This window comes from Falco cherrug, chromosome 16 (genome assembly GCF_023634085.1).
Source record: "Falco cherrug isolate bFalChe1 chromosome 16, bFalChe1.pri, whole genome shotgun sequence".
Taxonomy (NCBI): Eukaryota; Metazoa; Chordata; class Aves; order Falconiformes; family Falconidae; genus Falco; species Falco cherrug.
Genome location: NC_073712.1, coordinates 4,682,842 through 4,701,020, shown reverse-complemented (window position 1 = coordinate 4,701,020; position 18,179 = coordinate 4,682,842). Strand labels below are relative to the sequence as shown.

Genomic DNA, 18,179 nt, shown 5'->3' with positions numbered 1-18,179 from the left:
TCCTCTTTTTGATATACATCTCTCCTTTATAGACATTCCTTTTTAATATACATTCCTCCTTTATATACATTCCCCTATCCCTCCTTTATATACATTCCTCTTTTATGTACATTTCTCCTTTATATGCGTCTCTCCTTTACATACATTCCTCTTCTTTTCATATACATCTCTCCTTTCTATACATTCCTCTTTCGCATACATTCTCCCCTATAGGCACCCCGTGCTGGTGCCGGTCCGTTCCAGGGCACCGGAGACCCGGGAGCCGGGCCCAGACCCGCCCCTCCCCCTGCAGCGCGCCCTGGGGTCCCGCTTGCGCGTTATTCACGCGCTCAGCGAATGAAATTAATTAAACCGAGCCCAGAAATGAGGCGAAGCGCCCACGGCCAGGCTTAAACGGGGGGGCGGGCGTGGCCTCAGCAGACCCCGCCCCTCTGCACCGCCCCTGGCCCCGCCCCGGAAGGGCCGCTCGGGGGGCGGGGCCTGGCGGGAGGCGGCGGCGGGCGGCGGCGGCCGGGCCGGGCCATGGGGAAGGAGCAGGAGCTGCTGGAGGCCGCCCGCACCGGGAACCTGCCCGCCGTGGAGAAGCTGCTGTCGGGGAAGCGCCTCAGCTCCGGCTTCGGCGGCTCCGGGGGGGGCGGCGGAGGCGGCGGCGGCGGCTCCGGGGGGGGCGGCGGTGGCGGAGGCGGCGGGAGCGGCGGTGTGGGGCACCCGCTGTCCAGTCTCCTCAGGTGAGCGCGGCCTGGGGGGCTGAGGGGCTGGGCCGGGGCGGCGGGGCTGAGGGGTAAGGGGGGGGGCTGGGGGGTACGTGTGGGGCAGGGGGACAGAGAGGCCGAGGGGTGGGGGGTGGGCAGGGGCTGTTGGAGCCCGGGGGGGTGCTCTGTGGGGGTTCAGGGGTGCGGGGATGGGGTCTGGGGGTACACAGCGCTGGGAGGGCCGGTTTGGGCTGGGGAGGTCAGGGTCGCGGCTTGGGGGGGGCTGGGGGACCTGTAGGGTCATGCAGCAGGAGATGGGGGCTGGGGGTCTGTCCACAGGAGATATGGGCCGTTGGGTTTTTGGGGGGCTGGGGGTGTGTAAGAGATATGGGCCTTTGGGGGTGCATAGGGGGTACAGGTCTTTGGGATGCTGGGGGGGCTGGGGATACATAGGAGGTATGGGCCTTTGGGGTATTGTGGGGGGCTGGGGGTGTATAGGGGTTGAGGCCTTTGGGGTGTTGGGGGGCTGGGTGTACGTAGTGGTATGGGCCTTCGGGGCGTTGTGGGGCAGGGGCGCAGCAGGGAGCTGTGGGGTCACGTTTCTGGGGGTGGAGGAGGCAGGAGGTGTGGGTCAGGGGGGCTGTGGGGGTTTGGGGCTCAGAGGCATGAGCTAGGGGGTTGTGGGACCAGGGACAGCGGGTGTGCGGCGGGGGGGGATGCAGGGTGGTGGGAGAGGGAGGCGGCCGCAGGGGTTTGGATGTGCCCTTGGGGTGGAGGGCAGGGGGATGCTGGGGGTCCCTGGGGCTCGGTGTGGAGGGGGACACGGGTGGGGGCTGCCACGCTGCGAGCTGGGGGGCTGAGGAGGCCGGTCCCCTGGGGGTCCGGGCCGGCGGGGGTGTCGTGGTTTAACCACTAAGCTCCGCACAGCCACTCACCCTGTTCCAGCGACAGTGGGATGGTGGGGCGATGGGCTGGATGTGGGGCCCACGGGGGGTGTGAGGGTGGGCTGGGGGAGCCCGGTGGGTTTGATCCTGCCTGAGGGACTGGGAGTCATGCTGGAGGGGGCTGGTGGGCTGGGAGAGCAGGGGAGGTTGCCTGGAGCTGGTGCATCCCTCTGGGATGGGACTGCTGCGGGGTTGTGGATGCTGCTGGTTACCATCGGTAGCTGCAGACTGGTGTAACTGGGAGGATGTATTTGGAGGAGGGCTTTGGGACAGGTTGCTGCTCGAAGCCAGGACGCGTGTAGGTTCCCACCCCAAGGAGAGCTACTGGGTGGCTTTACTGGGCCAGATGTGCAGCCAGGTGTTCGGCGAGGCGTCCTCTCGCTGCTCCTGCTCCGTGCCTGCCCTTCCTCGGTCACTGGCTTGGCTTGCAGTAACGCTCTGCTGTGGCTCTCGGGTCGCCGGTGCCTGGTGGGCTTGGGGGGCTGGCTGTGCTGTGCTGGGGGCTGCACAAGCTGATGGAGGGCACAGCCCCCGCCTTGCTTTAGCATTTAAAGTGTGGTGCTGTGTAACTTGCTCTGTTTTAAAGCTCTTAGACCTTGGTTAGTTCTTCCTCTTCCCCCCTTTTTTCGGTATCTCCCAAGAAAACCACTTGCTGCCGCATTTCTTGAGTTGCAGCTTTTTGCCATTTCAGCTTCTCTGCTGGAAATGCTGCTGTTCCTGTTCCCTGAGAAATTAAGCTGGTTTATAGTGGGACAGAGGGAGGAGATCTTGAGTCCGGTGCTGAGTGACACTGTAACTGTGTCACCTGACTATTTAGAGGGATAAGATTTGCCCATTTGGGGCCAAATTTGATCCATTTTTTCCTTTTGCATAACCTTATCAGAAACATGCTGTTGCACATTGAGCCGAGTGGCAGAGACCTGCTGACGCGGAGAGCTTGTGCTTTCCCGGTTGCATACATTTGCTGCTCTGAAGTGTAAATCTGCTCTCGGGTCAAACTTTATTCTTCTCTTTTAATGTATTAAACGCTCTGAGCCCTTGTTTTGAGTGGGAAGTTGCTGTGAACACTTCAGACTTGTCTGCGTTAGAAGATGCATGTACTTGCCGGGTGTTTAGATAAAGTGGAGAGGGTCAGTTGAGTTAAATACACACCACGAGTGTTATCAGCCTCTTGTTGTAACAGCTCTGCCGCACTTTCAGACAATGCATGGTGATGAAGGCGACCTTTTATTTTTTTTTTTTTTTTTTTTTTCCCCCCCTGGTAAGACAACTGCTTGTGATACCAGCTGATTTGTGGAGTGGGCATACTGTTTGACGTCTGATCAGTTAGCGTGATTTTTCACGTATAAATGTGGTTTTGCGCGTAGACGCGTATCTGAAGGATGGTGAATGTCACAGCTGTCATTCATAGCTTCTGTGTTCATTAACTTGACTGTCTTCAATGTCTGTCAGTTGACACTATAACGATCCCCTTCTCCCACCCTACTTCCCAATCCCTGAACCTTTTACTCCCCACTGCTGAGTTACAGCCAGGCTTTTTGCATGTTTACGATGGCGGTTCTCGTTCTGGAAGCATGTTGGTGTTCCCAGCACGTTGGGAGTCATTGCAGCTCATCGTTAACCGGCTGTGTGAAATCTGCTGCAGCATCCTTGGATTTACAAGAGTTTGCATGTTACACCCCACGTGGCTGCTTGCCCTGCACATGATTGCAAACCTGTGCAGGTTGTGACCGCTGTACCGGGTTTGTCCAAGCAGTGGCTGCAGGATTCTGTGGTCTCGGTGTTCTGAGCCACGCAGGGACCGTTAGGACTGGCTGCAGTGAGGTGGCAGTTCAGGGGGCCACAGTGTGTGGAGTTGCAGCACCGGGAAGCAGGAGGTAGCTGGTGATACAGGTAGTGAAAACGGATTTTTAACGATTTAGAGGCTTTCTGATTGTTTCCGGTGTTCTCTCAACTTGTTGGGCTTTTACTTTGGGTTAAATGACTCCACATGAGAAGACTTCTGCTTATTCTAGACTGATGAGGGTTTTATGAGAAACAGCTGCTAAATTTACCTGCAAGGAGAAGCCTGACAGTTGTTTGGGGAGCAGCTGGGACAAGCTGGGCCGTGTTCAAAACTTGCTTTCTGCAGCGTGGGCTCAATCTAAGGGACTGCTTAGCACCCTGCTGGGGCTGTGAGATGGCTCGGAGACATACAAGCACTGCTGAAGGGTTTGTTGTAGTAGCAAACATACTCCTTCGTGTTGTCTTAGTACGGCATTGCATTTGGGGGATCTGAGTTTCCAAAACAAGTAGCCAGACTAAGTTTCATAGTGGCATTAGTGTATTGGAGAAGAAATCTGGGCAGTTGTCTAATGCCTGTGTGTCGCCTTGTCTCTGTTGTGGTCTGTTTTCGCTCTGGAAAGTGTGAATTTAACTCTTGCCCCCGATGCCAAGCCTGATTACTGACTTCTTTGCTCATCTCTTGAGGTGTGCAGTTCCTCCGAAGCACCTTTGCCTGTGGTTTCCCCGCTTCCCGGGGGCAGGGACGATGTTGCAGTAAGTTCTCCACAGCAGGCATGGTATTTAATTATAGCTAACTTTGCCTTTCTGTATGCCTTTAAAAATAACTTCAAGGATTTGGAAATGGGGAATATGAAATTTTGTCTGTCTGACACTTCGTGGAAAGTTGAAGGTTGGCAAATTAAAGGGACCTGATGCTGTGGGAGGAGGGTGGAAGGGTGGAGGTGACAGAAAAGAGTCTGTGCAGTGTTCTCCCCACCAACCCTTCTCCAAAGGTGTGTGACAGGTCAAGAACGACTTTAAAGTTGAAGGGTTTTCTCTTAGATCTTTCTCCTGTATCTTATTTTCCTGATGATGATTAGATGCATTTTCTAAATCAAAACCAGTAAATAATGACTGGACATGTGCCCAGAGAAAGTCACAGTGCTAATTAAGTGGAAGTGTTAATGGAAGAAGTTGATGGAGAAGGCTAAGGTGCTTCAGCTGGTGGCTGGTTGTCAAGGCTCCACAGGGCAGGAGAGCTGCTTAAACAATAGATGCCTTCAGTGCTGGTGGGCAAAGAAATCTCAAAATAGGTATCGGAAGCAGGGATTTAATTTTCTGTGTGTATGCTAAAGCTCTGTCTGAGAGAATTTAGATTACAAAGCTTCATCACTGAGATTTGGAAGTATTTAGGAAAAGAGGGTAAGGCTCCTTTTATCCTTGCTCAGAAGTGAGTCCTGCTGCCAGCTTCTGGCAAGAATGACCTTGTGCCTTGTAACAGCCACAGTTGCTTAGTTGGGTGCCTGTGGAAAGCATCGCTGACACCCATGGAACTGCTTCACAAAAGCCCGAGCAGCCTGCAAGAGGAGAGGATGGCCACAGCTGATGGGCTAGCGGTCTGCATCCACTGTAAAGAAAAGGCAGGCTGCTTTTATTTTAGGGATGTCTGGTGCGGGAAACTTCTCCTTTGCCAACGCTGGAACATGGGAACTTTCCTAATAAAGGATTTCTTACCCCTCGGTGGTGATGGAGGTGCCTGTCCTCAGCCCGTTCTGTCCGTTTTGTGGTTTTCCCTTCCCCAGACAACTTCTGGCAGCCTTCCTCTTTTTGTGGGGTCACTTAGATTCCTGCTCCCCCTGAAGCTGCTCACGTATTTAAAGATATCCCCGGATAAGGGAGCTGCTGAGCTGCCCTCCACCCCCTGAAGCTCATTCCAAGAACAGGGTGGTAAATGCTCGGCCGGGCCGGCAGACCTGTCTTGTTCCTTCCTCTGATTGCGACTCTCTGATGTCAGCAGGGTATTTAGTTCCTATTTTTGGTTGAAGTCTCGCTGTTTGGACTACCTGTTCTCAAAAAACCACCTCTGCTGAGGTGCGGGTCCCCGCTTTTCCTGCGCGGTTCTGCAGCATTTCAGACGTCTCAAAAAGACAGTTTTGGGTTAGGTACAAACCAGGCATTCCCTGGCAGAAACGTGTGTCAGCGGGCACGGTGTGGGAAGCTGCGTTCCCTCCGTTACACCCAGTAAGGTTTTTGTTGAGCTGGGGACTGGTCTGAGCTGGCACGCTAATCATTTTGTGCTTTTTTTTTTTTTTTTTTTTTTTAAAAAAGGAGCAAACAGCAGTCCATAAAGTCAGAGAAGATGCCCCCAGCAGTATGTTCTGTAGAACATGTTGTTTCATCACATAAACTTAACTGCCCACTATGTTTATTATAATTTAAATGTGAACTTTGTCAAGGTCTGAGGCTCTCATACTTCCTGCTTAGATCACTGAGCTGAGCCCTCTGGGTGAGAGACGTGCACAAACTCCAAACGAAATCACCGATTTCGGCAGGTAAGCAGGAAGCAAGACGTGATAGACTGTGATAAGCCAGATGAGAAGGAAATGCAACGACAGAATTAAAGGTACATTCTCTCCGTAGGGGGTGAATGTGCCGCTGCGTAACGCTAAAAATATTAGGCAGGAAAATAAAGCCCATGTGAATAAGCGAACGCGACCAGCACGTTGAGGGGATGAGAAGCAGGAAAGGAGATCGGTTTCTAGCTTTTGCCAAAGCAGATGGTGGGGCTTACAAAGAGGCGGTGGCTTGCCAGGGTTTGCGGGAGGCTTGGCTTTGTGCTGCGGTCCATGCAGCCTCTGGGATCTGCCCACATAATGTGATCACTGGGATCCATTCAGGGCCTGGAAATCTGCTGGAAGTCAGGTCCAGGAGTCTGATGCCGATCTCTGCTCCTCCATCGTAGCCTGGCTGCTCCGCTTTCGGACTGTATCTCATATAGCACAGCAAAAGCATTTCTTGTAGATCAGTGAGCACCGAGAGATAAAATCAATTTAATGTAAATGCAACTTAATGCTTATAAGCAAAAGCAAGTCCAGAAATTAGAAATGCTTTGTGAATCCTTGAGGTTTCTTGGGGTTTCGAGGGTATTTCTCACAGAGGCTGCAGAATTTGGATCTTTTTTTTTATATTGCTTCACTGTGAAGTTAAAGGCAGGAAGCAACAAAACAATCTGTGCCCTGAAATATCAAGCTGCATTCAGTAGGTTTTGCCAGTAGCAGTAAGGGATGAATTGTGTTAAAGCCAAATCTGCAAAAAAAGCTTTTTATTTTCATCTATTGACGTGAAAAGACTGGACCTTTGTTGGCGAGAGGGGAAACTGAGGCTGCTGTTGAGCCCCAGATTGTATATGTAATCTCCTCTAAGTGTATCAAGGAGAAACTTCTGCTGTGAAATAGGACTTTTTTGTATACATCTGTTGTGGGAAGGGGTTCTGTTGTTGCTTCACAGAAGCCACAGCAAGTATTGTAGTCAATTTGCAGCAGTTATTGCTGATGAGTATTTTGTTTGGTTTAGGAAATGGCATGGTGTAATGGCTGAACACTTAAAGTCCTTTCAAAGAATCCAAATGTGGTTAGGAGTCAGAAAAATTATTAAAAAAAAAAGTGGGGTTTCATATCTGTTCTTGTGCGGCTAGATGATTTAAAGAAGTGATTTGTTAGTGCTACACGTTCTCTCGGTGGGCTGAGTCCGGCTGCAGCCTCTGTGCCCGCTGTGTTTCCATGAGGAAGGGGGGGAAGGAGGAATTGCCCCATCCACAGTCAGGAAGAGCTGTCGGTGTGCGTGTCTGTTCACAGGTGAACTGTTTCCACGTTGTGTGTGGCCACTGTTGTGATTAAGTGGCAAGTCCCGCAGTGTCTGATGGGGATAGAGGCAGAGAACACCAGTGAGGCTCCAAGGTCCAAGCTTCCGGGGTTGTGTAAAGGTGCAAACAAAATATTTCCTTACCTTCCCCTTCACCTGTGAAAAGAAAGTTGCTCCTGGTGCATTCCCATAAAAGAGGGCTGTTAGAAATCGCAGCTGGGTCTTACCCTCTTCTTGGTGCTGTGATTATTAATCTCACCTGCTTTTAAAATGTCTTTTATTCCACACCCTGCCGTGCAAACAGCAAAGCAGGACAGATCTCTCTTTAATTAGATACCTGAATGTTGGTATTGCTAAGAGTATTAGTGCCACAGGCGCTAGGTGTGCACCAGCTCTTTTTTATGAATTGTTTTCTAAGCACTTTTTAAATAATTCAGGAAGGCTGCAATTATTGGCAGTGACTTAAGCATTTTGTATCTGCGTGATCTTCTAATTCAGCTTTGGAACATTTTATTTGCTTGCTTTGGTCAGCATGATGCTGTGATTAGGGTTGTGTCTGGGGAGGACTGGGTTTTGCTTGCGATAAATTTGCTGTGGGACCTCGGACAAGCCACGGTAGCTGTGACCTGCTTTGCTCACCTAAGCCACAGATGCTGCCTCTTTTCCTCTGTAGAGAAGGATTTTACGTCGCACCCAGGGCTTGCTTGGAGTGCACATGAAAATCATTGTGTAGGTGGCTTCCCTTTCGGTGAAACTCCCTTGGGAGAGCTTTGTCCTGCTTCCTTCCAGACACGCTGTGCGCAGTCGGAGGGATCCATGCCGTGCACGAGGAGGGCAGCGACCTGGTGCTGCCTGGTTTGATTGGCAGAAAAGACGGTTGGAAGCTGAAAGGAGGCGCAGCGGTGCTGCGGAGGGTGCGTGAGAGCTGACTTAAATAGGTAAAGGGGTTGGGAGCAGATGCGAATGAAGTGGCGCAGCCTTCGAGCGAAGTGCTCCGAGTGCAGCGCGTCGGATCGGAATCTCTCTGTTAACGCTGACTAACAGTGTCTTACTGTGTAGGCAGCGACTCGAAACCTCTGTGACTGATTAATCTAACGTTGGGTCTATAATATAGGTGGGTGTCTGGGCTGGGGTGGATTCTTCTGGCTATTGACTTCCCATCACTCTTCACCCATGTGCTGAGTCCTCCAGTGTCCTGGGATTTGCTCCCTTGGGAGTGCCAACGTGTTTATGTCAGGCAGAGGGTGAGAACACATGAGCTTTAATTTTCCCCTTGCTCGGAGAGTTTCTCAGCAATGTGTTTTGAAGTGCTAAACAGGTTTTGGAAATAGCTGTGTGCTCATGCAGGTTCCCCTCAAATACTCCACGAGGGAGGTACTGGGGGCAAAGACGTGGTGCGAGGAGCGTTAGACGGGTCCGGTTGGGTTGAGGGTGTCAAACCCGAGGCAGTTTCTGCCTGCTGACAGATGCCAGGGTTTCAGTAGTTGCAGCATCCCCATGCGTGGCAGGGGGCTGGGGGCAGGAGCAGAGCCGAGGAGGCAGGGCTCCCAGCGTGTTTTTCCAATTGCTAGGTTACACTTCTTCCCAGGAGCATCACTTTACAGCCCTTCACAGGGCTCACATAAGGTGTGTGCTCTGCCCCGGCATGGGAGGAGCAGCGTGATGCATCCGTGACGTGCACTTTCCTTATTTTCCATGCCTGGAACGAGGCTCCAGAGCTGGCTGCAGTATCCTGACCAGCTGTAAGAAGCCCGAGGACTGGGAAGGTGGTGTGTGTTCAGGGGTCTGCAGGAGCGGTTTCAGCTAGGCACTGATGGTTTGGTTCAGATGCCAGGTGCAGTCTTGAAATTTGTGTCTTGAAGACGTTAGGGCTCGCTTTATTGATGCTGGAATTAGCAGCTGCATTCAGCATGTTCACACGGGGGGATTTCTCTGCATTTACCTTGACGGCAGAGTGGATGCTTGTGAGACTTGAGTGGACCGAGTGGATGTTTATGAGATTCCCTGATGGCTTTTTGATTTATATACCCCAGCTTACTCTCCTATGTATGTAGGAATTTCAGGACTGAAACCACAGCTATGTGTGTAAACAAATAAGGGGTGTTTGAGCAATGAGATACATTTCCACAGCCTTGTTCCCCTCTCCTTTTGTGTGCCACCCCAAAACTGAAGAAACATCCCTGTGGGTTTGAGTACATCCAGAGTGCTCTGTGTTTCGAAGGCCAGAGCTATGCAGAATTCAGCTGGAGGCTGAATGTTGAACAGACGGATTTTGGTACTTAACGGTGGAATTTGAAGGTTATGGCTAAGCTTGTCCAGCAGTTATTGCCGAGAGCGGTGGTCCTGTCCTCCCCCATCATCTTCCCCTGATGGTCACTCGCGTTGCTGCGTGGCTGTGCTGGGGTGAATCACTCCATCCAGCTGATCTAACAAAAAACTTTTGTTTTGTGAGGCTGCACGGTTCCTCGGTCCCATAGGAGGGAAACAGCAGAAACCTGCAGGTGACACACAGAGGAGCAGGATCTCCCCTTCCCTTCTCTTTCGCTCGGAGTGCAGCTGTCCTGCGGCCGCCTGCGTGCGGTAACGCGTGTCTGCGTATGGGCTGCCTAAATAGCGTGTATGTATGGAAGGGGATCTGCTCAGCTTGATGACGTGGGTCCTATGCTGCTCCATCTGATTAAGGCTGTTTGGCAGAGAGCTGAACTTTCTAAAGATGAATGTGTGGAACAGTTTTTGATAAATTGGGAGCAGCTGAGCCAAGAACCAGTGTTGGTCCAGTGGCATTTGTTTAATGCAATGCATTGTTTTAGCGAGATTGAAGGAGAAGCAAGCAGGATGTGAAAGGCGTTAAGTGAAAGACGTGGTACAAAATAGAGGGGTGATCCATACAGATTACACCTGCGCTCATCCCAGACCAAAAGGGAGAGCCCCCTCCCAGCTGCACTTGGACAGGGATAAGAGAAGTTCCTGGAGGCTGAGCTCCTTCCATCGCGGCGCCCGCGGGGGCTGCCTCGCTGGCTAGCAGCAGATAACATGTGTGAATGCCTCGGCTCCCAGATGAGCCCTTCGCCTTTCTGGAGAGCTTACAGGAGCTGAATTCAGCCTGTGGGCGCAGCTCTTTGTGGGGATTCAAGGAAGGCGATGCTTCTGCCTGCGTGGTGAGTGCTTGACCTCTGGTCGGTGCCCTGCCTGGAGGGTGGGTGAGCGTTCTGGTGGGTGCTCTGCTGAGCTTTCCCAGCGTGTCCGTGGTCTTCCAGCCTGTGCCATGCACTCCTCCGCTCTTCTCCACTCTGCGGACACAGCTGCAATCATTTCAATGTGATGTGTCCTCTAGAAATGAAGAAGGTGCCTTTCAACAAGGGTGATCCCGTTTCCTCTTGTCATTGACACCACCTACGAGGTCCTGTCCGATGCTGAGATGTTGCTGTCCCAAAGAGCTCGCTCTGGAGTACAGCTTAGTCATGGAAATGAGATAAATCCTGTTTCACAGAAACTGGTAAAAATAAAACTGTTGAGGATTGATTTGTTTCTATAGCAACAGACTGGCGAAGCTAATACAGCTGCTCTCTGCAGAAGGGAGAAAAACATGAATTGAAATGTTGGTCCACCTGGGACTCTAGCTGTCAGCAGGAGAAAGATCTTCGATAGACTGATGAAAGGGTAGAAAGCTTAATTAAAGACGGAGGGCAGGAAGGTGTGAGCTGCCTTTGGAAAGAAACTGGTGCCGGAGTGTGTGAATGTAGCCTCTTCCCAGTGCAAAACCTGGAGAGCCTGTATTGTGTCCTCGGAGCTATTTATATCCCGCTTCCCAAAGGACTGCTTTCTGAACTTGCCACCTTCTCATGGGTGGGGAAATACCCCGCTTCAAGTCAGGCAGTGCTTTAATGCTGTTCAGTACCTGGGTGTTCACCATCTCAAGTGCCTGTTTTTTAAACCTGAATTTAAAATTACTTTCTGTCCTGCAGTGAATCGCCGTGGCTCACTTGAGAAATTTTCAAGGTTTATCAGGGAATCTCTGTTGCATAAGCTGGGAAACGACCTCTGAGAAGTTTGGACTAATATCTGAGCTAAATTTTCTTGATTACCCTTTAACTCAAACTGAATATGGAGCTGGATGCTCGGTAACGGTGTGTGCTACGGTAGAGTTTGCTGTAGATGTTTGTGTCATGGAAAAACGATTCCAGCAGAGCATCCACACTGTTGGATAAGGTGCTTGAGTTTAAAATTATTTTTTATCTGTACGGTGTGTAATTTGTGTAGTCTTCTACTTTTTCCAAAACCCACAATTTTGGCAGACTCTAGTACATACAGTGGTGTTAAGATTGCCATTTCCCCCGTGGTTAGTAAAGGTGAACTTAAATATTTGGGCATCCCTACGATGCCAGCTGCAGAGACCATGTGTATACGTACATTCCTGGTTTGATGTATCCCACCTTCTGTGGCTATAAAATGTTTTGGATTAAAACCAGTATATACATCTGAAAGTAGTAGGATGTTAACGAAATTACAGAAGAAGTTGCTTTTAAAACAGGAGTGGGGGTGCAAGGCTTTTACCGGGCTGTGTGAGAGCCTGTGTTATTTAGCTTAAGGAAAGTTGGAGCTTGACTTTGTGTTGTTTAGGTTTGGTAAACCCCAATTACATTAGCACTCTTTCCTTGTTATTTAAACACATGGTTTCTTTTAAAGGGAAATTAAATTTAAAAGTAAACCTCAAGCTTTTTTCCAGTGAAAAGGAAGTGTCTGTAGTGCTGCATACTAAGGATGCAAGAACACAACCCTGTCTAAAAGTGAGTGCTATGAATATTATGTAAATACATTATCTCATTAGATTTATATCTAATCCTATTGCCTGCTGTTTTTCAGACTCTTAGAGCAAACAGAGCTGAAGAAGTTATAGGTGGTCTTTCGAATCTAATATTGAAGTAGGTTGGAAATCAGGTGAAATGACTTTTGCCTCACCCTAATTAAGACACTATGAGAAAGCCTTTCAAGTTTGGCGTCATAAAGTAAATTGCCTGGTTTTAAAAATGTGATCCGATTAAAACCTAGTGCCTGGTAAGGTTTGAAGCCTGCTTGTTCAGTGCTACAGGTGGGCTCCCCAGACCCTTCCTTGCTGCTCTTCATTTCAGAAATCAGCACAGGTTTTTTTGGAAGCAGGAACAGGATTATGATAAAACCCTGAACTCTGGAGACTTTAAAGCTTCGTGTTCTTGTCTTGGTTCTGTTGCAAGGATTGCGAAGCCCATCAGACAGCTTAAATAAGGGGTTATATGTCCTGTGGAATTGGATGGGGTTTTTTGCTGGTACTTCTTTCCAGTGTTTTTTCAAGCCACGGTTTCTCACTGCACAGTGTTAAATCTGATAGTGTTGTCTGTCATGTAAGAGACATTTAAATTACCTTGACTCCTCCTGTGATCCCCCCTGGATGACTTCTGGTTGTCTTGGAGCGTTGTTAGTAACCACCTTTGCGTGATTTAAAATTACTTGCATTCCCCTTGTGCACTGGGCTCCCTTTACCGCCTCCGTTCTGCCCAGTGGAGTCTGCAACCGTATGTCTGAACTCCTATGGCTCATCTCCATGGCGTTAGGAACAGCTGAAAACACAGAGAACTTGGAGGACACGCGTAATTAGCGCTGGATTTGGCATTTTGGAAATATTTCCTTTAACCTCAATGGGAAATATTTCACAGAAAGAGCGAAACAGGATGTGTCCTTGACATTCCTTTTCGCTGAAAATAAAGACCTAAAAAAAATTGGTTAAAAAAAAAAACACACAAAAAACAACCTAACTGCAGTCTTTCTGATCGTCCAGTGTGGAGGTGGTTGTTCAAGCGCGGTGTGCGATGCCTGTGCTGTGGTTAGTGCTGGGCACAGCTCTGCTGCCAGTGAGTGCAGCCCCGCTCTCCTGTCGAGCCCAAAACAAGACCCCAAAGATGCTACAGACTGTAAGTACCGCTTCAAAATGATTCAGGGAAGCGGCAAAACTCTGTTTGCCTTGGTCTTCTCATTCTTACACTGTTGGAGCGCTTGGAGCTTCATCCTTGTGAACATGGTGTTTCTAACCCGAGCCACCCTCGGCAGGCTTTACTGATGTGCTGTGCGGTGCAGCGTGCTTGGCATCACCCAGAACCAGTTTTTCAGATGCAAAGATAAATGGGGTGGACGTCTATTGACGTACGAACATGAGGAATTTGGATCTTGAAGTAAAATTTTGAATGTTAAATGTTGCATTTAAATTGTGTGGGCATAAACATATGGTAAGCTCTTTTCTTCTTGCGCGTTGACCTTAACTGCTTCACAAGACTTGAGTTTTTGGTCTCAGTCTGAGGTCATTAAAGATTCCAGTTTTCTCCATGACTCACTTATGCTTGACTTAAGCTTTTTCTTCTGAATTCCTCCAGAAAGTTGGGTACCATTTAATGGTCTTCAATGCTGCTCCAAGACAGCTATGCAGAGCTACTGTGAGAAAAGGAGTTTGTGCTTTCCATCTCAAAAGCCGTCGCTGGCAGTGGTGGGTGAGCTTTTGAAGCCATCTGCAATGCCTTAAGGTCCTGGTAGTTATATGGGGTATAAGTTGTTACAGCTGAGATATAATTATTTGCTGGGATAGAGTTGCAGTGACCCTGAAATTGTTGGGAGAAATGGAGTTTTATCCCTGCATAAGTTTATGATTTAGTAGTCTGACTTGCATATATACATTCCTCCTGTACGTTAAAAATGTTAGGCTGGGAAAGGCTCTGCCACTAAAACCAACTGCTGGCTGGGGGAGCTGTATTTAACAGAGAAAAAACACAAATTGTTTTTGTATGCTTTCAGATAAGTGGGTAAAAATATTTTAAGGGTTTTGGAACGTATGATGTTGTGTATGGTCCCCACAGAAAACAGTTTTGTGTTTTTCTTTGTGTGGTGTTTTTTTTGGTTTTTTTTTTCCTGGTGAGGCTAAAAAGCTGTTTGAGGCCAGCTTGTCATCTTGGGCAAAATCAAATCTGGCAGGTGGATAAAAACAGAGCTAGAAGCTTAAGCTATGCGGTGAAATGTGTGGGGAAAGAGCTCTCTTTGCTGCCTGTTCCATTATTTATTCCTTTTACCGGTGTTAGGGATTTCTACAGATGTCTCTGCCGGCTCTCCCAGGAGCGGTACCTGCACTTCTGGCCCTCCCCACAGCTCTTTAGAAGCAGTTAGCAGGGAAAGGACCTTAGCATTTAATACATGTCATTTGGATGGCTGACTTACAAGCTCATATTTTTCAGCTCTAACCTTATCTCTGTTCTACAGATAGCATAGACAAGTAATGACAACTTTATAGGAGCTATCTCAAGATTTGGAAATAATTTACTGCTTGGGCCATTCACTGTCGTGCCTGCTTTTTAACAGATGGGATTTCACAGATGCTCCTCAAGTAAAAGGATGTCCTTTTTCATTTCCATCCTACTTAAGAACTATTGTCTTGATGCTTTCTCTGCGTGCTTGATGCATCCCAAGGACGAGCAGGAGCTTATCGCAGCGCTTTCTGAACGTGGCCGCTCAGGTGTCTCCTTCACATTCCCCTCCAGGCCACCCCAGAGTCACTGTTCTGTTCGCTGCCTTACCCTCACTGTCATTGCTCTCTCGTTTCCCTGTTAACTCGCTCTTTGGGCATCCAATTAAAAAGCTAATCGAGAAAGAATTTCATCTGGAGTCAGTGCAGTGGTATGTAGTTGCCTTGTTTGCATCCCGCATTGTTGCCGGTTAATTTCTTGCTCGGCTGTGCTGTTCTTTAGCCTTTGGGGAGTTCTGATTAAGCCGGAGCACTGGGATTTGATACACGCTTAGATTGACCTGAGTGGGTGAAATGGCTTGACTGTGGACGTGGGTTGTGTTGAAGAGCAAAGTCTGCTCTAGATACTTAAGTGGAAGCTTTGTCGTGGCTTTTAATTCTCCCGGCCCGTTTTCTCTTCCTTGAGGGCCTCTTCTCCCATCCCATTGCGTTTGGTCTTCGATATCAGAGCGACTAATTTCATTTTTACTTAAGCGTAATGTTTCTTGCTGCTTGTCTCGACGTACTGGGATTGGTGCCCTGCGAGTCGCTCCCGAAGACGTGCAGGGTCTCTCCCAGCGTGTGCTCTGCCTTCTCCCCGTCTGTCTGAACAATTAAGCGCTTCAATGCCAGCATCAATTCAAAGCCCTCATGTCACTGATCTTGGCGATGTCACAAGGGAAATGGGATGTTATGTGAGCCTCAGACTCATTTCTTTAGTTTTCCTAAGGCAAAAGTGCACTCTAGATGCAGTTACTGGTACACAGTAATTGCATTTGCTGTTTAATTGATGTAGGGAAGAGGGGTAATTTACTCTCTGAATCTTTGTTTCTCTGGCTCTGCTTTACTTGGCCACCAAGCACTGCTGTTGGGTGTTTTGGGCATCATCTCTAGGAGCAGCCAGCCTGGGAAGGAGGAGCTGGTTTGCTGTGGAGGCGAGCGGGCTGGTGTGGTGTCATGATGGCAAGGCGTTACGGGGGGGTGGCTCTGCTGAGACTGGGGGGCACGGTGGCCACATGGAGCATGGGGGCTGGGCTGTTGTGGGCCGGAGTGGGGAGAGGGCACGTCTCAGGGCAACACAGAGGCATATTTGTTTTCTCTGTATAGAACACATCTAAGACTTAAGCAGGGGGAGCGTGTCCATGTTTAAATAGAGTATCACCTTTCCTGTACTCTTCTAGGTGCAAGGGTCCCTGCTAGAAATCCCAAATTCCCACCGAGATGCATATTGGATCAGATCACTGTGGGTGCTGGACAAAAATAGTAACTCTGACTAGTTCTAATCCTGTTGATCTCATCTGACAATGAACATGTAGCTGTTTTGCAGAGTAGACAGCTAGCAGAGGGTGACACATCTTCTGCCATCCTGAAATACTTAATTGGTCCATCAAATCCCCCCATACAGTGTCAGTGACAGGCGGTGGGAATGAAACGCGCTCTGCCAGAAGTTTTTTTTGGGGTGTTGGTTTTTTTTTTTCCGCACAAGTTCCTTTTGGCAACATTTTTACTCCAAACTCGGACCTTTTGTGTGCCTGTCAAAAGGGAGCGGTGCAGATGGACGCGCACAGTTCAAGGCGCGATGCTTTATTTCTGTTGGTTGATCGTCATGTCTCTTGGGATCCTGTAGCTTGTTAAATCATCTCACAAAAGAAAAAGGGGGAGGGAAAATACAGGGTGAGGTTGCCAGCTGTAGCCAGCTCAGTGTTGCAGCATGAGTTTGATGAGGAATTTGTGGCTACCCAGGCAGCTTGCTTCCATTTCTCTGGAAGTGCTGGGCGGAGGGAAGGCAGAGGAAAAGTCTTGCACCTTTCTAAGGAATTGTGCTTGAGAGCTTGCACCATCTAGGTGTGTCCTGCTAATTTGCTCTGCATCTAATTTCCCCCCCACCCCCAAAATACTCCCATTTTCTTCCACTTAGTTGCATCTTCTCCGGTACTGTGGAAACAGCAGAGCTTAGCCTCAAATGAAAAGTGAGGAATGCTTACCTTAGCAGTGCTGCTAGTTCCAGTTTGGATTTCTGTGATATTGTCAGCTCCAGGCTGTTTTATATGACATTCATAATGCTGCTCAGTTTATTGAATTTGTGCAGGAATGTTTTCTTTCCTTTTGCTCGTATTTCTCAAAACACCATCTAGTCAGAAGTGCGGAAGAGGAGAGTGCACTGCGAAATTGGTATTTGGTAAAGCTCATTAAGAAGTTTGTAAGCTTTTTGCAAACGTCCAGTTTCTGTCCCCTTTTAAAAGGGCAGTTTCCCCACCTAGAAGGAGCAAGGCAGCTTTTTTGACTTCAGTGCTTCATGTAAAATCCTGCATCGGCATGTCGGGTGGCCGGGGTTTGCTCCCTGACGAGCGTAGGCACTCCAGTTTGGGAATACTGTTGTTAAGGTACTAGCAGAGACTGCACCTCACATTACGTGCGTTAGAAGCTAAATGCAAGCCCTCTTTTTAAAATCGCTCCAGTGAGCATTTTCCCTTCTCTTTCTTTCTGAAATCTCCTCATCCCTTCTGAGTCTTGTCTTCAGTTGAGCTAAGTGCTGAAGTAGTCGGGCATGGTAGTGTTTGTGAGCTGAAAATACAAAGGACCTGTGGGTGATGCCATTTTGATGCTACCATCCCGTTTTCCCTTCCCTTCCTCTACTAACATGCTGCCCTTGGACGGTGTGTGGAGAGGGAGATGCTCCTGATACCGTACACATCGGAAACCAAAGCTCCTGACTGCTCTCCCCTTGGCTTTTCCCCTCTTGATTGAAATTTTTTGCACTTCTTTCAGAAAAGCTTTGGTTAGATCTGGCCCCAGTAGTCAGTGCCAGTGTGTAGAGCCCACGTTGTATGTGAATTCTGCTTCATTGCATGTAATCAGCTGGAAACGCTCCCGTAATGGGAGCAGATTGCCGAGCGAGTGGCTGTAATGCTTTTAAGAATAAAGAGCAGCATATGCACTCAAACCAGACCTGGTTTTTTCCTCTCCTGCAGCTATTTATGTTGCCTCCTGCTCAGAAAGATTCTTTGATGTAGCGTAACATGCATGCGTGACCCATCCTTTCCGTCTTCACTTGCATAATGCAGGTGGCAGAGTCCACTGTCACCCCCCACCATACATTAAGTTAAAGAAATGCACTTCCACTGCCGGGAGCCATCCGTAAGGCTCAGGCTGCCCTCTTCCTCGTGGGGAATTTTAGCTTGGATGGATGCTTTTCTATTAGCGATGCCAACCCTATCTTGTTCCTTTGTAGCGTGAGCCTGCAAGCCCAGAGGTTAAACGTGTGGTTATCGTAGTTGTCGTGCTTGCCCAAAAGAACCTCCTCCTGGAAATAAGGAGTGGGAGTTGGTAGGCTGGTTTTGAGAGAAATAGATGAGCTTACCTTTTGCCTCTTACAGTTCCTGAACTGATCCTTCACAGGGC

The 18,179-nt window shown here is 49.1% G+C and overlaps 1 protein-coding gene across 8 annotated transcripts in view; it reads left to right on the top strand.

Annotated features, from left to right (window-relative positions):
• Nucleotides 1–471: 471 nt before the first annotated feature.
• Nucleotides 472–18,179, top strand: part of ANKS1A (ankyrin repeat and sterile alpha motif domain containing 1A) — a 112,153-nt gene continuing 94,445 nt past the window's right edge. For 7 of the 8 annotated variants that reach the window (XM_055727949.1, XM_055727953.1, XM_055727947.1 and 4 more), the window contains exon 1: nucleotides 473–728. In XM_055727949.1, coding sequence (XP_055583924.1) covers nucleotides 523–728 — 206 coding nt within the window. In that variant the 5' untranslated portion in view covers nucleotides 473–522. Of the gene's footprint in view, nucleotides 729–18,179 lie in introns of all 8 variants that reach the window. The other variant, XM_055727952.1, reaches the window with a different exon arrangement.